The sequence below is a fragment of the Sphaerulina musiva genome (genome assembly GCF_000320565.1).
Source record: "Sphaerulina musiva SO2202 unplaced genomic scaffold SEPMUscaffold_3, whole genome shotgun sequence".
In the NCBI taxonomy this organism is placed as follows: Eukaryota; Fungi; Ascomycota; class Dothideomycetes; order Mycosphaerellales; family Mycosphaerellaceae; genus Sphaerulina; species Sphaerulina musiva.
Window position 1 is genome coordinate 1,961,410 of NW_016017385.1, and position 19,615 is coordinate 1,981,024.

The following is a 19,615-nucleotide window of genomic DNA, read 5'->3' on the forward strand; positions in this document are numbered from 1 at the left end:
CCACCGCCGCTCCACACACACATCATCCATGTCTACCAGCTTGTATCAACTTGTACATGCATGTCGTGTAGTGGTGACTCGCCGGGAAACGTCCAGCACCCCGGAGGCGAGCTCATATTGACCGACTACCTACATACCTCACCTACTAAAAACTACTTTTTTTCCTCTCATACGCGCGCCGCCCATCACGGTGCTGCCTGACCGTGCGCGACCGGTGCTTCTTCACTCACTCACTGCCTGCCAAAGGTACCTTACCCACCCATATCGAACCTGCGCCTCTCCATGCCCCACGTGTCATAGCATCGTGTCCAGTGTACCCTGTCCCCCACCCCTCCAAATGCTCATCATCGTTGTCCTGTTGCCAGTCGTGTTTTCCATCTAATCGTTAGCCTCCGCCAATTGTATAATCAGTCTGCTGGCCACGTCCAGAAAGGGAAAGGGACTAGTAATCTCCTTCTCGTCTGCATTGCGACCAGCCCCCACCAATTCCTCGCCTGCCGCATCGACTTCGACATCGTCAGAGTCATAGCCCTCTGGCGCATTGTCCACTCGTATCACATCGCTCTCGTTACTGCCACTCGCCTCCCGCGTATATCGCGCCTTCAGTCTCTCGTACCCTGCGCACTTGAAGTCGACCAGGTAAAAGTCCTTTTCGATCGAATAGAGCTGGATCGTCACATACACCCACACACTCTCATCTGGTATCGGCACCTCGCCTCCCGCAATGTAGCTGTACACCGAGCCCGCTCGACTGCCTGACCGAGGCCCCGTCGCCCCCACATTCTCGGCACTGCCAGCGGCACTGGGATTGCTTCCAATCTCAGTGCCAGAAACTGCCGTGGAATTACTGCTCTTCCGCTGCTCATGATGCAGGTTGACCTGCGAGCTATGTGCCGACGCGGGATGGGAGAAGCCAGGCGGGAACATGTCCTCTTTCTTGAATCGAGCATTGATGCACCACGGATCCTCGGGAATGTTCTCGTAGCCATAATCATTCCAGCGTCCAAATCTCTCTCGGCCCCGACTGCCCTCTCCATTCTGCTTGCGCTTGGCTCGCCGGCGTTCCTGCTCCTCGTGTGTGGCATATTCGGGGTCCGTCCCGGAGCCTGGATCCGAATCACTATACTCCGGGCTGTTGCTACGGGTTCTGTTCGGACTGGCATCACTACTGCCGGCTTCGGGATCCTTGGGCCTCTGCACCTCCCACACTGCGCCCATCTTGTGCAGGGCCCGGTAAATGGCGAGCATTGCTTCTGCAGGCGAATTGCGGCTCCTGATGCCAAACTGCCATTTGGTAGGTCGCTGCTTCTTTGGCTTACCCTCCGGTATCTTGGTCATCTCAAGATCAGCCTTGTCGCTGCGTGTCAGGTTGGTCGAACTTCTGCTGTGTGGTTTGAGGCGCCTCGCCGTGGCTTCTTGCTCCTCCTTCGTCCTCGGCTTGTCCTGTGGATCATCGTCGCCAGCAGTCGGCGAGTGCGACTTGTTGATGTGACCACGCATATAAGCTGCGTGGTAGTCTGGCAATGAAGATGGGAGAATAGCAATGGTCGATGCCGGTGACCGTGCCTCCATGATGGATCCAGACCCCGTCGAACCGTGCCGTGGATGGTCGAGAGGTGAATGTGCATTCTTGCGTTGCGCACTAGGACCAGGCTGCCTCTTAGGCGGCGGCGTCATTGTGAGAAGGCTCCCGGCGTTAACGGGCGGCGAGTTAGGATAGTCTGGAATCGCCCTCTGCAGAGCAGGGTTGGACGCTTGAATAACATTCTCGCGCACGATCAGATACGCATCCTTGATGGCACTGGGCTCGTCTTTCTGCAGAGCCTCTTGAACATCGTCCGCGGCATATCCCATAGTTTTGCCGAGTTTCCCGACGACACTCTGGTGAATCTTTTCCTGAACGACGGCAGGTTTGCCCTTGCCCAGTGCGGATGGGTCGATGGACTTGTTGGGGTCGACCCCAGTGTCGAAGAAGTCCTCTGGGGGAACAGATAGGTACTCGGCAAGATCTTCTTGGAACCACGGATCCATCCGAATCTCTGCAATGCCGATCCTGTTCACTGGATTGACTTGCAGCATGGATTTGATGAGACGAGCAGCACCAGGCGATATGAACGGCGGTATGTGATATTGACCTTGAGCGATCTTCTTGAACAGTGCTGGTATGTATTCGTCGTCGAACGGCAAGCGTCCAACAAGAAGGACATACAAGATCACACCACAACTCCAGACATCGACCTCAGGTCCTGCATACAGCTTACCGCTGATGACTTCAGGAGCAGCGTAGTTTGGGCTCCCGCAACTCGTCTTGAGAAAGTTGCCGTCAGTCATGATATTGCTCAAACCAAAGTCAGCAATCTTGACATTGAGCTGCTCGTCCAGAAGCAGATTCTCGGGTTTCAAGTCGCGATGTACAATCTTGTGGCGATGGCAGTACTCCACCGCACATATTATCTGTTGGAAGAATGTCCTCGCCTTCCGCTCTTGCATCTTGCCGTTCTGTACAATGTAATCAAACAGCTCACCACCAGCATATTCCAGCACCATGATGATATCAGTGGGCGTCGTGATGACAGTGTAGAGCTTGATGATGTGTGGATGCCGCAACAGCTGGAGGTATTGGATTTCGCGCTCGATGCGTCCAGCCATGTCTCGCGTCACCAATTTCCGGCGTGATATGATCTTCAATGCCACTTTCTGCCCAGTCACGGCGTGGGTCGCGAGCTTGACCTTGCCGAATGAGCCCTCGCCCAGCGTCTTGACCACATTGTACTGTCCCAGTCTCGTCATTGCCTTTGTCTGTTGGTGGCTTGAAGGTGCGCGCATGACAGGCGGGCCACTCTGCAGATGGGGCTGCTGGGGCTGCTGCGGTCGTTCATCTCGCGAGTTGCGACGTTTCTCGGCGGGTGTGGGTGCTATCGACAGTGCCAGGTCCTCGTCGTCCAGCGTGGAATTCATGGCGGACATGGAGAAAAGCCGGATTGCCCGGCGCCCGAAGGAACTTCAGCCCAGCGATGACAGTCGTCAATTGGTGAAGTTGCACACTGGCGGACTACCTAGTGGGGAAAGAGTCACCACAGTCTGCCTTGGCGCGATGGTCGAGTACGTCGCGGAGTGGGATTTTGATACTGCAGTGGATCCGAGCTGTCGTCGTCACGGACGTAAGGAACGGCGGGACCTGTGTGGAAGCCAGTCGGTGTGTTGAGACGAAAGCGAAAGCTGGAGGTGGTGGAGGCGGATGTTTCTGCTGTGGGTGAAGAGCGGGGCTTTGAAGGTGTGTCAATGGAGCGGCAAGCACAGGTGAGATTCTACCTTGCATGTGATGAGAACTACCTTACCTAGGTACATTACCTGACCTGACCTACATGTACCCAACCTACTCCTACCTCCTACTACGTCAAAGACCAGCATCACTACAGGTACATGTACACGTACAGTACAGATATTTACTTCAAGTCGTCGTTCGACTACATCTAATGTATGTACCTGTATGTACCCGCCTTTTTGCTGGAATCACAGTCTGCCAAGTCACACACTTCGATCAATACTAACTAATATTAGATGGTGATGGCCCCTCGGTTGCGCAAACTCATGCGAAGGCAATCCGTGCAAACAGCCGGCAGGATCGTCAACCATGTCTCAATCCCTCCTCGGAGCGGAATTGCTTGACACTAGCGCCTGCAGAGTGGTGGCTTGCATATCGGCACGTGCAAACTTCCACAGGACAACAGCATGCTGTGCATTCGCTTTCAGCACGTCTTTGCATCACCGGTACGCACACCTCGTGGAGACGATCTGAGCCTCTTTCCACGTGGTAACCCTATCAGCTGAAGCATACTGCATTACCAGAGTATCCTATGAGGAAGCACTATGATCAAGGTAGCATCTCCCTCGGTCTCTGGTCCGTTTGGATCATACTCATTGAGGGCCTGCAACAAGGCAGCCAGGTCATCCATCGGTGACCACTTCTCAACTGCACCTTCGTCCTCGCCTTTCTACGCCGAGTATGTAATACCAAGGCTTATTCGAGAAGCAGGGTGGCCAGGATACTACTCCCTCAAAAAGTCTTCTCTGACATTGACAAATGCAGCTGCGGTCCCACCAAGACGGCTGGCAGCTTCATCTAGAAGTGCTTCTGTTTGTGCGCAGACCTTTTCTATGGCTGCAGAAGAAGGCTTGCCGAGTGAGACTACAGGTACCGATCATGTCAGCGTGAGGAGAAAAGGTGGGGATTTGGGCGACAACTTACCCAGTATAGCGCCATTGACCTCCTCTGCAATCTCACATCGGCCTTGTAAAGCAAACAGGTGACTGATCGGACTTTCGTAGATGTTGGTGTACGCGAAGCTGGCCGAGATGTCCATGAGATGCTTTTGAATATGCGGTCTCCGGTCCGTCTTCCACTCCTGCTGCAGTTCCTGTCCGTATTGAACCAGCGCTGTTAGAATTTGGTCGGCTTTCATGTAAGACGTCTTCGGTGGCAGTTCTTGAGAAACGTCCATGTCAATGTCATCATTCGCTGAAGACTCATGGCCCCTGGAAGTTTCCCTCCGTAACTGGTCGTCAAGCTCCATTTGAGTGTCTGAGGGCTGATCTTCGTCGTGCTGGGCGGCACTCTCAGTGTGTGCATGGCCATTGCTGCCCAGCGAATCTACGCTCTTTGTCACGGTCGTAGGCGATGACACGGCATTTGCAAGCTCTGCGTGTCTTCTTGTCATCTCCACGTACTTTCGACATCGTAGGCGGAAATAAATGTCTCGATTTTTCTCATCGTCGAATAGGTTCTGATAGTAAGCCGAAAGATACTTCAGTGCTCGATCAATGTCGCCATCCAGTATGCTTTTCCGTATTCGCTGGCGATGAATGGCATGCTGGTCATCCTCAGTCGATAATCGTAGTGGTTGGGTACGACCTTCGAATTCTTGCTGTTGCTGTTCAATATCTTCCGCGAATGCCTTTGCGGTCTCCACATAGCCCTCGTGGGCGAGGTATTGGCCGATGAGGTTGTGTATCAGGGCGTGCTCGTCGTCGGGAGAGTGGAGGTGTGACACATCCGTTTGATCGATGTCTGCCAAAATGTGCATCCGTTCCTGCTCCACCAGGCCATCAATGTCAAACACAAAAGGAGTTCTTCCAAAGTTGGTGCGCAGATGTTCGCCTGGCTTCTTCATGCCCACAGAAGGATATAATCTGTCCAGCTTCACGTTGCGGAACGCTGTTCCCAAGTGTGTCCCATTCTTGGTAAAGAACGCACTCCCCGTCCTGTAGTTAACACCACACCCTATCACATCTTGACTCATGAATTTTGGGCCGTATGCCTTGCCACTGGCTGTGCACGCGAACACAAAACCATCGTCACCGTGATACGCCCAAGACTCCCCCTCCCAGCCCGGTAGCCTGTTCAGGTTTGCCTTTGTGGTGGAAAAGCCGATACCTATCTGAGCGTCCTTGACCCTTGACAGTATCGTCACCTCGAAGTAATATATGCCGACCTCTTTTGGCATCGGCCAGTCACTCCGCACTGTCGCAGCTTCATCTGTAGTCTTTGTCACTCCATTAAAGCGAACTTCGGTGCCATCCGCTAGAAGCTCCAAGCCAGTCCATTTGTCCTCCTCGCTCCATCTGCTCGGCAATGGCTGCGCTCTCTCTTCCTCTGCAGCAGAGGGGGGCAGTCTTTCTATGACATCCTGCATCACACCTCGGTACATGTGTTGTGAAGACATCTTGTTGAGACTCGTTACGCTTGGACTTGTACTCAGACTCGGCTGATATGCTCTGGGATTGCTGCTCGCTCGCGCCTTCAGCTCGGAGACATGCTCTTCGTATGCCCGACGTAGCCTTTGCACGTGCCGCGAGTGTTCCAGATACGATGGCGTGAAGAATGGAGGGTGGTCTTCGTGTTCGTTACAGCCCAGCCCATCATATCGAATTGCATCGCCGCCGTACGCGTTACCGCCTGTGTCCCCCATCGCCCCTCCATTGCTCGTACCTGGTCTCCTCCCGCTCTCCTGATCGTATCTGCTCATACTAGCCATGTCCCAACTCGACGGCGTCAACGTGGTCTGGTGAAGTGCCCGGTCTCGGTCACGGTCCTCGTCGTGAGGTGGCAAAGAAGCACCTGAGGGCTGCCTGCTATGGGTGTTTGCTCCGCTCTCAGTGCTCCTTCCAGCAGCAATTGTAGCATAAGATGCTCGTCGATCGATGGGCGAGTAGTAGTCGGGATCTGGTCGTGTAGTGTTGCCTCGATCCGAGTTGGAATTGCTCATTATGGTCTTCAGCTAGCGAGGGCAGTCGTCGCCCGGCAAGTAATGCCCACCAACCACTTCCTGCCTGAGATTCGTGTTCAATGCGAGGTTGCAGAATCTCACCGTCTTATCGCCGCGACGGGACGAAGTCACTGGAGAAGACCGCCGCCGAAGTCCTAGTGTCGAAGGCTTTCGACTCGTAAAGGTACTCACGGACCCACTACGTCGGGTCTCACTGTTGACATCGCCCACATGATCTATAGAAGAGTTCGAAATTACAGACGAGATGAGAAAGTGAGAGGGTGATGTGTTTGTGCAGCACGGGATCCAGTCTGCTACTGTAGGACTAATGTACCTATCTGAATGTATGCTACCTTACTACTAATGCGCGGTAGCTAATGTAGCTCCGCTCGCTGTGATCACATGCGGGGACACACGCGGACATCTGCTCGCAGCCATAGCAGATAAGGACACGGCAGAATCAGGTATATCATTTTATAGAGGCTGTTCGACATCTGATGTGTGCGTGTGTATGTAATTGAAGTAAACGAGCTCACTGCCGCTGCAGTCCTTTGAGGGACATGGGAAAAACAGGAAAGTGCACAGGAAAGACGATGAGAGCTTGGAAGACAGCGGTATGTTCTTAGGTGGACTTTTTTCCATTTCCTCTCCATTCCACATGCAATCGATCACCGCAGTTCGCAGAGTCAAATCCTGCATTGTCCCGTGGCGATATCGACATCAATCCCAAAGCCCATGCACCACTCTGCACGCTGTCATGCCGATGGTAATCCAGACCCATTCCTCAACGCCACGCTAAAGAGCTCAAGGCAAACTACGAAACCAATGGAAGATTTTGATGAATACTGATACAGAGAGTCCGTTTACTCGAGAATCCGCGTTCGTGACAGTGCTGGCTGTGCTCGACGACAGGGTGTGGCTAGGTGGCAGCGACTGGTGCAGGTGAGCTTTGCATACCAGTCATCACGGTGTCCTCGCCGACGTGACTGTGACTACGCTCGCTTTGCAAGGCGCTGCTCTGATTAGGCTTGAGTTCGCTTGAGCTTGCGCTGTCACTCTTGACGTCGCCCGGAAAGCCTTGGTCTTTGGGTGGAGCCTTCCAGGACGACAGATTCCATGTCATCCCCGTAAATGACTTGAGTTCGAGCGTCTTCTTGCCCCAGCGTCGACATGGCTTTCCGGTGCGGTCAAGCGCACGCAGGCAGGCATTGATCGCGCCTGTGTTCGCTTTGGGACCTAGCTTGTGTGCGGGTATGGCATTCGCCGGTCGTGCCCCAGTCGGGTTGTCTGTTGTGCGGTCGATAGTGCCATCGGGTCTGTAATTGATAGTGGTCAGCGTATGCTCTCACGCCGATGACACCGCTCATAGCGCAGAACTCGCGTGAGCGAGATGGGCGTGGAATGAGTACCTACAGTCGTGGCTTCTTCTTGGGACCCGGTCGACCTCGCTCTCTAGGCGGGGCGTTGGGATCGATGGACGGTGGTGCCCGTTTGCGTCCTGTCCCAGATGCACCTCCTCTCTTACGTTTTGCGTCTGCCTTGCCGGGAGGTGCTAAGGTGTCGGCATCGGCGACATCAGTGCCATTCGGCACAGGTGTCGCGTTCGAATCTGACGACTTGTCGGCGTGTTCTGACGGTTGTGCCGATGGCGAGGGCTCGTTCTTGATTGATGGTACCGCTGAGGCCTGAGCGAGCGGCGAAGCAGTGTCTGATGGCCAGTTGGAAAGTTGGCTCGATGGTATGCGTAGCGACACGATCCGGCTCTTCTTGCCTGCCTTGGGCGTCGACTTGGTGGTGATGGACATGATGAGTGATGGCGGCGGCGGCGGCGGCAGTGAATGGGTGATCTCGGTGGTGATGGTTGTGGAGGTGATGGATGGATGGATGGATGGTGCGAGTGATCAGGAGCTTGCGACCGGAGAGCGCTTCTTTCGCAGCAAGCCAACAACCACGTTGCGGGTACCTTTGTTTAGGTTGGTCTCCTTATTTGGCAGTCTCTCGTCGCATCACGACGGGGTGGTATGGGTGGATGGTGCTGGGGAGGGATGCATAGCAGTAGGGGGAGAGCGAAGAGCGAGCCGGTGTAGAAGGTGGTGGTGAAGGTGTGGTGAAGGTGATGGGTGTTGGCTGATGAGCATGGCAACGGCTCTGGCTCGTGATGGGCCATTTCGCTCGACACCAAAAGCCTTGTTAGGCGCAGAGTTCCTCTCCCAAACCGATCCATCATCGGGATTGAGAGGTGCGCTGCTGTTGTGCGCGGCCTGTGCCGGCTCATGTGACTAGATTACCGCGCGCCGCTTATAGAACTGTAATCAGGCACGCGCCGAGAACGAACGCGACAATGGATACAGGTGTATAATGTATTTGGAACTCCCCAATCCCAGGTCGGGAATCGGAACAGCATTTGAAATCCTCAATAATGCACGTCTACGGTGACCTACCTACCTATAACGGATATTGGTATCGTCCGTCACTCCGTCTTCCTCCCTGCGTTAGGTACGCGTAGGAGGTACCGTACAGAGGGAGCCAAAGTGCCAGACTGTGTCAGACTGTCAGTGTGTCTGTCTGTCCTGCCAGGTTGCTCGGGGCTGACTACTAATAAAACTGCCTACCTACCTGTACATACCTGACCTGACTTGTACTTGTACCAAACATCCAGGATCCCGTCGTGCTTCGTGTGCCAATCCACGCATCCTATGATCCTATCCACCCAGCCGCATCCTCGCCTCGCCTCGCCACGCCTTGACCTTGCTTCGCGCCCCTCCCTGAGTCGCCGATAACGTGCTGACCAGACTTCGCCGCGTGCCATGTCTTGAGACAAGGCCCGCGCAGGTAGAATCAGTACATGTACCTTCACACATTTCATGCTACATCGCAGGCCATTGCTGGGGCTGTACGTCACACTCCCGGCGGCAGGCCGCGACAATATGGATCGCCTGCCCGAGGAAGTCGTCCTCCACATCTTCTCCTGTACGGCCACCGCTTGAAGCGTAAGTAATGTGCCCTCGGAGCTGACACGCACTAGATCTGGACATCAGTGACCTGGTACACGTGCAGCTGGTATCGAATAGATACCGCGCCCTAGGTCGGGACAATGCTCTGTGGAGGATTGAATGCTTCGCCCACTCCCAAGCAGAACGACTACGACGGCGAAGAGAACTGCTACATAGTCAAGATCCTCGTCTTGCTCAGATCCGAAATGCTGTGTCTGCGCTGCCCAGTGGGAATCATACGACACACGATGTGGTCCATGTTGTAGGCGGGCCCGCGGAACCGGCTTCAAGTGATCCTGTTGCGCAAGCGCGTTCGCAGCGAATCCGAGCTTTGGCGAACTGGGAGCCTGGTTATCCCGGAGAGAGCATTGACTACTACGAGGAATATATTCAACGCCATGCAGATATAAAGACAGGTTGGCTTAATCTACCCAAGTCTCACACGACCGATCGAGACGAGTATCGAGAAGCTACTGGCGTTGGACTCTTGGTGGATCAGCAAGACCAGACAAGAGAACATGCCGTGGCTGCTCTCGACGATGGCAGTATATGCATCTGGGATCTGTCTGGGCGCTCTCAAAGCCACAATGGTGGCGGAGGCAGATTGCTCGCCCAATCTAAACCCGGTCTACTCTCTGGACAGCAACCGCAGGCCTCATCAGAGAGTCATGCCATCATGACCGAAACAGGTGCAGTAGAATGCGTCTGTGTGGATAGCACTGCCCGAAAAGCATATTTTGCGGTGCAGAAGCAGTTGCATGCGCTTGACCTGAACACCCTCCAGCTGGTCTCCACTAAGCAGTACCCATTCCCCATCACAGCACTTTCTGAAATGCAGAATCGCGCGCCGCTCACTGTAGGCACGAATATGACTATTCATCTTCATGACCCCAGAGATCATGTATTTGCAGCTGGAGAGGCATCGCCGCGTGGAGAGCTGATTGCTGGCTCGGTGTACTCCCCTCATGCAACGCTGGCCCAGCCGGGCCCACTCTCCATTGTGCATCCCAATGGCTCAGATGACAGCTCCATCTGGGTAGGAGGTCGGTTCACTTCACTTCTCAACTATGATCGCCGCTTCTTTCCCCGTCTGCGTGGCACTGTCTTCAGCGGAGCCCGAATTGCCTGTCTCTCGACCCTGCCTCATCCTTGGCGGCCACGCAGTCTCGATCTTCTGCGCCATCCCGGTATCTCGCTGTCGGCGTATCAAGCGAGGAGGGAAGGCACGGGGGTGACTATGATTGCTGCGGCAGAGTACAAAGGCAAAGGCTCACTCGAGTTCTATCCATTGCCTGCAGTGGTGGAACCATATCAGAATCGTCAGACTGCTTCTGCTTCGAAGCTCCTCTCGGTGGCGTCTCATGGAGGCCGCGTAGTCTTTAGTGATGGCGACGGCCAACTCAAGTGGATGGAACGTGACGGTTTTACGTACGTGCGGACTTACAACATCAACGATAGCTTGCCAGATGAGTCGGACACTGTATCACAGGACGCCACGCCACAAGGAATATTCGCTACCAGTGGCACCGAAATGCCAGGGCAAGGGGACATTGTCCAGAAGATTCTGCCACTTGGCAAAGGTTTTGGCGAAGCAAGCGCTGAGGTTGGAAGTCTAGATGTGAATCAGCATAAATTATTACTCTGGACCGGTGATGGTCGACTGGGGGTGCTCGGGATGGGTCAGCACGATCCACTTGGCAGCGACGAATGGCATGATGCACTTGAGGAACAAGCACTCTCCGCAGCAGAGAAAGCTCGTCAGGATGCCGAAAGGCAATATGGGATGGCCATGCGGAGAGCCTTGGAACGCAACGCGGACGAAGTGCGTTTCGTGAGAGGACTAGGCATGGGATACACCAGATAAACGAGCGAGAACAACAGTCAAAAATGAACATTTGCAGTATTCACTTTCGTCTATCTTCTTCCTTCCACCCTCACATCAGTACTGTGACCTCGTCCTTCCGCTCGCCGTCGCTCCAGAACCTGCTGAATAGCCATGTTCACTTCTGGGTCATTTCTCAAGTTGTTCTGCACCAGCCAATTCTTCAAAGTTTCCCTCAATTGCCTTCCAGCACTCGGCTCGCTCGCAAACGGGATCAACTCCATTTGCATCAATCTCGAAAGCTCCGAGTTGGTCGCATTCGTCAACTCATCGACTCGATCGAGCAGCGGACCAGGAACACCACCACTCGCGTCTCCCTCTTCTAACGCCGTCTGTTTAGGATCCTGCAGCAACGGCCCCAACTGACTCATGGCAATGAACACCGTCACGGCAAATTTGCGCAACAGAGTAATCATCTGAAAAGGTAAATATGCCGGTCGAAGACCCGTCATGAGCATGAACGGATTCACAATCTTGGTCAACAATATGGGAAAATGCGGCCGTGTCATCGTTTGCATCTCAATCGCGAAGAGAGAAGCCAAAACTAGATATCGCCAAAACATCCCCTGTCGAAGATATCCCACTGTACTGAGCAGGACCAAAACTCCACTCGAGACGCCGTAGTAGCCCAGAATGTGCTGTAAACCCGTCAACACGAAATCCTTGGTCACCTTATGATGTTGTGGACTCCATTGCAGCACATCCGGTCCACACCGATCATACGCGAACCGTTTCGCAGGATGCACAAGAGTATCCTTTGCAAGAGTAAGTTGGACATAGAGATTCTCGATCATGGCCTTATCAGATCCGGGAGCGGCTTTGTCAGGATGGAATTGAATCGTCAGACGACGAAAGCGAGACTGGATCGCTTTCTCCGAGGCATCGTGTGGGACGTTGAGAAGGCGGTAGAAATCTGGTGCGGATTGGATTTGATAGTCGGCTTCATAGAGAGTATAGAGGAGGTAGGCGACGATGACGGCGATGTGGATTGCTCGCCTGTCTCGCGTGTACCGAGCGCTTCCTGGAGTGGGTTTGGGGTCGCCGGCGCGGATGAAGATGGAGTAGAGAGTCGTTTGGATGTAGCCGGTGACGAGTCTGGGGAGAAAGTACCAGCTGGCCAGAGCGAGGAGTTGATTGCTGGCCATGGTTTGATGGGTTATTGCTTGTCGTCGCTCATGTTATGATCTTGACACTTTGGAGTGTAGTTCGAAGTAGGCCTGTGGTTGATTTTGATATTATTGAGTTGTGGAGAAGATTGAACATGTGGTATACATAGTAGACACGTCTAAAAGCCGGAGTTCTGTAAACCTGAGCGGGTAATGAATGCGGCGTGTATTACACTTGAGGCTGCCCGCACGGCACAAATGCCACAATCGGGCTAGATTGGTCGTCCCACTGCTTAATCACACATGCCACATATTGTGGCACATCATCGCATTCGCATCACGGAAGCTTCCGCCAAATTTATTTGCCCAAAGGTTCACATGCAATTGCGCTCTTGCCATTTCAAACACTCACATCGACCATGGCGAAAAAGGAACGAACGGCTGAAGAAGCGGCGGCAAAGGCTGGGCGAAAAGCAGAAAAGAGCAGGGCGAACCTGAATGCGGGTGCATCAACGCAGAAGAGCATCGAAGATAAACTGGACTCCCACAGCCCGCTCGAACGCATCACAGCCACGCTGTTCCTCGCTTTGTCGCCCGTCGCGAATAACTACCCACTCGAGGGAGCATGCGCCGAACATCTCTCGACGCTGTTGCTGCAGTACTACCCTCCGTTCGACGGGGTTGTGCTTGCGTATGAGAATGCACGTTTGTCAGAAAGCTCGAACGACGGCCTGCAAGCACCTGGTCCCTCCACTGTGCTGGCGCGCAGCATCAACGAGTATGGCGTCGAGTTTGTCTGGGTCACAGCCGACTTCTTGATCTTCAGGCCTGCGCCAGGCACATACCTCAAAGGCGAGGTCAATCTACAGAACGAGGGCATCTTTGGCTTGATTTTCATGAACTACTTTACGGTTTCGATACCCAGTGAGAACATGCCAAAGGATTGGAGCTGGCAGGGAGACCAATGGGTGAATGCGCAGGGAGAGGTGGAGAAAGAGGTGATTTGCAAGGTGGATGACTTTGAGCCATCGGGAGAGGGCAGCATCTCGATTACGGGAACTTTGGTCGGGCTGTGAATGGCAAGAAAGGATGATGATTACTCCGTGAGCATCTCAGGGAGGTCAGTCCACGGGTCGTGTTGGTTTGCAACAGCCGTGAGCGTTGCAGAGTCTTCTCCGCCAGAAGCACTTTACAAGGGCGGTCTTCCGGCGGACAACGCAACACCACTGAGAGTAGTTTGAGACAGCGTCACGCTGAGACGATAGCCCAGGACCTCGAGTTGGACCTGACTATACTTTCTCAGCGCAGTTGATTCGCGCAGCAGCCGACAGCTTCGACAAGGCCAGGCAGAAATTTCCTCGCGGTAGCGATGAGGGAAGGGGGCTACGAGCTGGTTGGAATTCACAGAGCTGTATGATGCATATGGAAACCGGCGCGAGTAGACGAGACCACGGATAGAAAAGACATAGCAGAGCTTGGAGGCATGTCCGATACATGGTTGCGGTGGAGCTTCCGAAGAAAGAACACCAGTACGCGATTATACCAAACGCGTTTCATGTGATTCTCGGCTCCAGGTGCTCTTTCAAAACATATTTTGAAAAGTTTGACAAAAGTTGATGTCCTCAGGTGGCCGAAAGAGGTTTCTTCTGGTTTTCGTTTTTCAGGTGAGAGATGTCCTGCTCTCGTCCTCGTCCTGTTTGTGTAGGTACCGTAGTTTTTGTTTGTGGTTGAGTACCTTAGTGGAGTGTGGGAGGGCTTGTTGTAAATCTAGAGCGGAAAGGAGTCCGATCATACCTTGGCATGATGGGCAGCTCGACGACATCATCATCATCGTTCACGCCGCAACATTCCAATTTCGATGCATTCATTCTTATTCATTCCACCATCATGCTCGTGATATAATTCACAGTGCCTCAAGGGCAGGAGTTCCGTGCGGCAAAGATGGCTGCAGAAGGCGTTGGGGGCAGCACAGCGAGAGAGATTCTTCTTGCAGCTTGGACATTCTCGACTCTTGTCTGGAGCATCTTCACCGAGCCAGCGAAGACATTGGCAGTGCGTGTCCTCCTGTTCCAGCCTCTCTGGATCTTCCGGATATGGACCAACGATGCCAAGTGGAGGCAGGACCTCACTCTCTTGCTCGCATTGCATAATGTGTATGGTCTGTTATGGACACGCTCCTGGAGCTTGATCACTCTCCAAGACCTCTCATCAATAGACTTCAGCGCGCCGGAAATTCAGGTCTACATTGCAGTCTTCTCGCTACTGGGAATATGTGGTGTCGCTGCGGGATCGATTGTCTTTCGGGGAAACCAGTTGACGGAGAATCCTGCTCGTCCACCTCTCCGCGAGCAAAAGATTGAAGAGGCACTTCTGCCGCCTCTAATTATCCCAAGTCGTACCAATCACTCCCGGACGTTCCCCAAGAAGCATTCTTTTTCGTACAGTTACCTTTTCGTGGGTGTACCAGTTGGCATGCAAGGTCGGATTGGCAAGGTCTTCTCGGTGGATAGTGAGCTTCGTGGGTGGTTTGACATTTGTGCGGCCGACTATCTGAATCGGAGCGACGATCAACATACTCTCGAGAGTAAGCTGCGTCGATATCTGCATACCAGAGGCGTTACCAGTCGCGATTATGCATTCGCATATCTGGTGACGGCACCACGCTTTTTGGGCTATAGCTTTAATCCAGTGTCCTTTTGGTACATATATGACTCCAACGCCAGCTTGAAGTATATGATTCTTGAAGTCAACAATACATTCGACGAGCGAAGAATGTACCTACTCAAGTCAGATGCTACCATGGCCGACAAGGACCGAAACGGTGAATCTGGTAACGCGATGGTCTTCACGGACTCTTGGGAGAAGGACTTCCATGTATCGCCGTTCAACAGTCGGAAAGGATCCTATTCCCTCCGAGCGATAGATCCTTTGGCTGGTTACGAACAAACAGGTCACGTCAGGATAGACAACACCATTGTGCTAAAGTCTTCCAAGGAACATACCAAAATAGTAGCGCGCGTCTTCTCAGAGGGCACGCCCAAAGAACCAGAAAACATCACGACTCTGCAACTGGTGAAGTTCATATCTGCCTGGTGGTGGGTTGGTCTGGCCACATCTCCTCGCATCGTATGGGAAGCACAGAAGCTATACTTCCGCCGGAAACTACACGTCTGGTATAGGCCAGAAGTCGTCCCCACCAGTATCGGACGCACATACACCACCGAGGAGGCAGCTCTGGAGGAAATCTTCCGAGACTTCCTGACGCAAGCTGTCGAGCATGCCGAGCGTCCGCTGCGAGTCATCTATGAGCCCGCTCACCACCAACACGACGAGATTGTGCTTTACTCGTCCAACTTCACCTACAAAGAAGATCATGCGAGCACGCTCACACTAAAAATTCTCTCACCAGCTTTCTACAGCCGGTTCGTGCATTATGCTCACGCGAAAGAGGCTTTCGATCGCGAATGCCTCTTCACTGATGAGAAGAATCGCACTCTGACCATCGATGGAACTCAAGCTCTACCCGATCTGTTCCACGCCATGGCACACACCTCTCGAATCGCAACCACAACTCCCAACGACATGAGTGCAGTGGAACGTCTCCGCTGGAAATTCCTCCTCCGAAGACTGCGATGTCCACCCGCTGTAGCGAGCTATTCAGAACGTCCCCGAAGAGCTTCTGAGCAGCAGCAGCAGCAGCAGTACAAAGTCCACGACATCCGCTCGTTCCACTTCTCCGAAATGGACCATTACGTGCAACATACCCATCATCGAGAAACATACCGAAGAATCCTCGTGAGATTATTCCTCGCCGAGCGATTCGCCATGGGCATACCACTTCTCATCTCACTGGGTGATGGTATCCTCCGAGTGTTGTTGCTTCTCATTACAATGTGGTATTGCGATAATGCTCCTGTCTGGGATGTGCTGCGAGCACGACCTTTGCATCGATCAGACGTGTGGACGAGCAGTGTGGTCATGCTACTGGCCAACAGTGTACATATTTGGAGTCTCCTCCTCAAAGGCTAAGTAAGGCAAGGTAAGGTAGGTAGCGAGACCAAGAAAGGAAGAAAAAGAAAAAGAAAAAACAGTACTGCCCGCCCCGTCTGCGCTTCCTCCCTCCCTCCATTGCGACCTGAAACAAAAAAAAGGGAAAAGCCTAATAGAAAAATCCCGTCCCTATTCTCAACACTTTTTTCTTCTCTTCAATCCCCCTTCCCTCTCTCTTTCTCCTCTTACAATACCCCAACCCATTAACCGCGCCAACGCACCAACTCACCAAAACAAACCAACAGAACAGAAAACACTCACACCTCCCCTCCACCCCCTCGCCCTCGCCCTCTCCCTCTTCCTCTCTTGTTCCTCCTTCTCTGCACCGCCTCCTTGGTAGAAACTCCCGGCAACGAAGCCATTCTCTCCCTTCTCTGCAACCTCGTCGTCACACGCTGCGCTGGGCTCGCAACATGTTGTTGTTGCTTTTGTCGTTTTTGTCGTCCACGTGAGCCAGAAGCAGCTGTAGCAGCCTTCTCGTTCTCCAGCAGCACATTATCATGATGATGATTATTATGAAAAGTATCCATGGCCAAATTCTTCAATTCGTGCGAACCTACCGTGGGTGGTCTGTGACGGCGCGCGGGAGCTGGTTTGGGAGGTGGTGCTGCGCTGTCTTCTTCTTCTTCTTCTGCTGCTGTTGTAGTAGTAGGACTGGTGATTACCTTGTGCTTTCGTTTCCGTTTGATTTCTGGTGGTTTTTCCTCTTCTTCCTCTTCCTCGTCGTCTTCGTTCTCGTCGTCTTCCTTCTCGTCGTCTTCCTTCTCGTCGTCTTCCTTCTCGTCGTCTTCCTTCTCGTCGTCTTCCTTCTCGTCGTCTTCGTTCTCGTCGTCTTCCTTCTCCTCGTCTTCGTTCTCGTCGTCTTCTTCTTCGGATCCAGACACAGACTGTACGTTCCCAATAATATCACCGCCGCCACCGCCGCCCGCGACGAGATGATCGCCACGATTTCTGCTGCTGCTGATGTATCTTGGACGCGACTTCGCGACAGCCGCTCTCGTAGTGTTCGAGGTGCTAGAGTGCCTGCTGGCCGCGGAAGATTCGGAGAACGAAGGAAGATCCTCAAACAGCACCAAGGGCGACGAAGCAGTCTGAGGCGCGCGCTTGCTCTTCTTAGGAATTGGCTGTCTAGCGGCGAGTGGAGATGAAGAAGAGGCAGCTCGTCGTTTGGCGAGGGCACCATGTCTAACTTTGGAGAGCGAAAACGGCACAGGCGCCGGCATCGAGAACAAAGGTGAGCTTGCGACGAGTTCCTCATGTCGCATCTCGGCCTGAAGCTCACTTTTGCTGCTGCTGGACTTCATTGGCAGTTCGGGCGGGTCGAAGTGTCGAAGATGTTGTGCTGAGCTGTTGATGGGTGGTGCAGCAGTCTTGCAAGGGCGCAAGGTCAATCTATTCGCCTCGAGTGAATCCGGGCGGGTGGGCGCGTCCTCTGGCTGCGCCTGGAAGTCGATCACGCTTCCGATACTCTCTTTGGCTCCGATGTCTGCCATTGGGGTTCCAGAGTGCTCATCTGTGACTGTCGGAAGGTCAGAGGGCTCGTCAAGTTGGGAAGTTGGACTTAGATGATGCGCTGCTGGTGGGTCAGGTGATGGGTAGAAACCATCAATCACTTGGATTCCATCTTCGTGGCTCAGATCTTCGTGTTTGAGTGGAGGATGCCCAGAGTCACCAGAGTTTTTCTGCACCATGTCCGCCATGGGGCTCAAGATAGTCGGCGAAAGCGTGGAGGTGCGCTGTGTGAGGTCAATTACCATGTCAACATTCTCTGCGCAAAGTCGAATAAGTTGTTGTGCGTCGTCGCACGGACTATGAACCTGGGGCTTCACTTCACTCTTCTTCTTCTGTCACTGTCGCGGAATTGGCCTGACTACACGCGGTTGCATGAAACTGCATGTGGCACAGATTTCTTCTCCATTGACGCTACGCGGCCCCCAAGGTCGTTAAAGATTATCTCACGCAGGTAACAGCTCCCCCCCCCCTCTCTCTCTCTGGCCCTCGACAGCCGTCGTTTCAACGACACAGAACTGGACTAACCCTTCCTACGCGCATCCTAACCAACGATACTGTTCTCTTCGCGGCCTAAGTGACGCTCCACGCGTTTCGGTGTGTATGCATTCTCTTTTCCACATCAAAAAGGTATCGCATTTGATATGGCGCCCGATGTGTCCGCCGGCGCTCCCAGCATCTCTGCAGGCTGTGTCAGCGCCCGTGTGACATTGTAGTCTGTTGAATTCATGACCTACTCTTGCCCATTTCTGTCGCGCAACAGCAACACAGGATAGCCGCCGGCCAGCAGACGATCTGTTCAGGTTAGCCACCAGACGTGTGCCCCTCACCGCTGTCTTGCTCTTACGGCCATCAAGATCCCAATAATGAAGCCTAAGGTCGGACCCACGATCCTAATCCGTGGATATCAGCATCGCGCCGAATGTGATGATGTGGAAAGCGACTGACTTGACATGACATGGATTGTCATTCGTTCCGCATTGGATACACAGAGGGAGAGGGATGAAGCCGCAGTCCGCCATCTCTACTGCTGCTGCTGCCGCTTGTTGATGTTGCTATCGCTGTACTAGGGGAGGCTAGGGCCAGAAGACGACGGGAGGGTGATGGCTACGGTATTTCCTCTGTTGGGAGGGACTACGAGAATGGAAGGCGAGGCTGTGGAAGCTGAGGCCGAGGGAAGGGACAAGCGGCAGAGTAAGGTAGCAGAGTCGGTGGAAGGGACGACCAGCACATCCTTCCAATCGTGATGGAGGTAGTGTCCTCCAATACCAGGCCAGCTCTCCAGGACGCGCTGTTGAAGATCTGCACGCTAAGCCGCCAAGTGACGTAGTCCTAGGAGTTTGTTCTCGGCAGCTTCCGCCCCGTGAGCCTTCTTGTGGACTAGCTCCTGCCACTTTGACTTCATACTTCCTGCAACTTCCTCCTTGGACTCAGCTTGTCAGCTTGCACACTCTACCACTGACTACCTAGACACTCTGCTTCTGCTTCTCGACCTGGGAATACCATCGACCAAGCACTCTGTTCACGTGAAGCGGATATGAAGGCATATGATTTTCACCGCTACCGTGGTTCGATGGCCGATGGCACGAATGTAACATTCTTGACGGGTCGGCAAAGGTAGCAAGACCAGAGCTACGCCCAAGTAATCCCGAGATGGTAGAGGCAACTCTGTGCCAGCCTGTATTGCAGATTACTGACTTCAGCACTGGAGCTGAGCTGGCGGAATCTTAGAAAGAAGTTCGGGCATATGGTAGAGAGACTGATTGGAGGCTTGCAAGTACCGCTTGCAAGAATTGACGATACCAACCT

General features: G+C 53.5%; 9 protein-coding genes across 9 annotated transcripts; 3 read left to right on the forward strand and 6 right to left on the reverse strand.

The window, feature by feature from the left end:
• Positions 1–122: 122 nt before the first annotated feature.
• SEPMUDRAFT_148294 (Pkinase-domain-containing protein) lies at positions 123–3,217 on the reverse strand. The gene has a single exon (XM_016904831.1). The coding sequence runs from the start codon at positions 2,965–2,967 to the stop codon at positions 379–381; it is 2,589 nt and encodes an 862-aa protein (XP_016762761.1). The 5' UTR covers positions 2,968–3,217; the 3' UTR covers positions 123–378.
• Positions 3,218–4,049: 832 nt separating this feature from the next.
• Positions 4,050–5,969, reverse strand: SEPMUDRAFT_41165 (SPRY-domain-containing protein; the record flags this gene model as incomplete). The annotated part of the gene is made up of 2 exons (XM_016908817.1): positions 4,050–4,189; positions 4,250–5,969. 2 exons carry the CDS (start codon positions 5,967–5,969, stop codon positions 4,050–4,052), a joined length of 1,860 nt encoding a protein of 619 aa, XP_016762762.1.
• Positions 5,970–6,751: 782 nt separating this feature from the next.
• On the reverse strand, positions 6,752–8,443 carry SEPMUDRAFT_162708 (DUF1711-domain-containing protein). Its single transcript, XM_016908017.1, has 2 exons — positions 7,680–8,443; positions 6,752–7,582 (listed from the first exon to the last, which is right to left on the reverse strand). The coding sequence occupies exons 1-2, from the start codon at positions 8,069–8,071 to the stop codon at positions 7,186–7,188; spliced, it is 789 nt and encodes a 262-aa protein (XP_016762763.1). The 5' UTR covers positions 8,072–8,443; the 3' UTR covers positions 6,752–7,185.
• Positions 8,444–9,159: 716 nt separating this feature from the next.
• Positions 9,160–11,138, forward strand: SEPMUDRAFT_83120 (uncharacterized protein). Its single transcript, XM_016910327.1, has 2 exons — positions 9,160–9,236; positions 9,292–11,138. Exons 1-2 carry the CDS (start codon positions 9,194–9,196, stop codon positions 11,121–11,123), a joined length of 1,875 nt encoding a protein of 624 aa, XP_016762764.1. The 5' UTR covers positions 9,160–9,193; the 3' UTR covers positions 11,124–11,138.
• Positions 11,139–11,149: 11 nt separating this feature from the next.
• On the reverse strand, positions 11,150–12,368 carry SEPMUDRAFT_148297 (uncharacterized protein). Its single transcript, XM_016904832.1, has one exon. It carries the CDS (start codon positions 12,284–12,286, stop codon positions 11,174–11,176), a length of 1,113 nt encoding a protein of 370 aa, XP_016762765.1. The 5' UTR covers positions 12,287–12,368; the 3' UTR covers positions 11,150–11,173.
• A 343-nt stretch (positions 12,369–12,711) lies between these two features.
• Positions 12,712–13,311, forward strand: SEPMUDRAFT_25532 (uncharacterized protein; the record flags this gene model as incomplete). The annotated part of the gene is made up of 1 exon (XM_016908398.1): positions 12,712–13,311. A coding segment is annotated over one exon (600 nt), but the record flags the coding sequence as incomplete, so codon positions are not given.
• A 1,330-nt stretch (positions 13,312–14,641) lies between these two features.
• SEPMUDRAFT_9695 (DUF1365-domain-containing protein) lies at positions 14,642–16,117 on the forward strand (the record flags this gene model as incomplete). Its single annotated transcript, XM_016910655.1, has 1 exon — positions 14,642–16,117. A coding segment is annotated over one exon (1,476 nt), but the record flags the coding sequence as incomplete, so codon positions are not given.
• A 437-nt stretch (positions 16,118–16,554) lies between these two features.
• SEPMUDRAFT_155319 (uncharacterized protein) lies at positions 16,555–19,034 on the reverse strand (the record flags this gene model as incomplete). The annotated part of the gene is made up of 4 exons (XM_016907612.1): positions 18,755–19,034; positions 18,654–18,699; positions 18,544–18,601; positions 16,555–18,487 (listed from the first exon to the last, which is right to left on the reverse strand). Exon 4 carries the CDS (start codon positions 18,052–18,054, stop codon positions 16,555–16,557), a length of 1,500 nt encoding a protein of 499 aa, XP_016762768.1. The 5' UTR covers positions 18,055–18,487; positions 18,544–18,601; positions 18,654–18,699; positions 18,755–19,034.
• SEPMUDRAFT_41361 (uncharacterized protein) lies at positions 18,429–18,828 on the reverse strand (the record flags this gene model as incomplete). The annotated part of the gene is made up of 4 exons (XM_016908826.1): positions 18,429–18,487; positions 18,544–18,601; positions 18,654–18,699; positions 18,755–18,828. 4 exons carry the CDS (start codon positions 18,826–18,828, stop codon positions 18,429–18,431), a joined length of 237 nt encoding a protein of 78 aa, XP_016762769.1.
• Positions 19,035–19,615: the final 581 nt, after the last annotated feature.

Bases quoted from the DNA above. Each gene is read 5' to 3' on its own strand.
- SEPMUDRAFT_148294 (XM_016904831.1), bottom strand. From the start codon at position 2,967: ATGTCCGCCATGAATTCCACGCTGGACGACGAGGACCTGGCACTGTCG.
- SEPMUDRAFT_162708 (XM_016908017.1), bottom strand. From the start codon at position 8,071: ATGTCCATCACCACCAAGTCGACGCCCAAGGCAGGCAAGAAGAGCCGG. The intron at 7,583-7,679 runs GTAGGTACTCAT...TATCAATTACAG, and splicing joins CCCAAGAAGAAGCCACGACT to ACCCGATGGCACTATCGACC.
- SEPMUDRAFT_83120 (XM_016910327.1), top strand. From the start codon at position 9,194: ATGGATCGCCTGCCCGAGGAAGTCGTCCTCCACATCTTCTCCT. The intron at 9,237-9,291 runs GTACGGCCACCG...GACACGCACTAG, and splicing joins CGTCCTCCACATCTTCTCCT to ATCTGGACATCAGTGACCTG.
- SEPMUDRAFT_148297 (XM_016904832.1), bottom strand. From the start codon at position 12,286: ATGGCCAGCAATCAACTCCTCGCTCTGGCCAGCTGGTACTTTCTCCCC.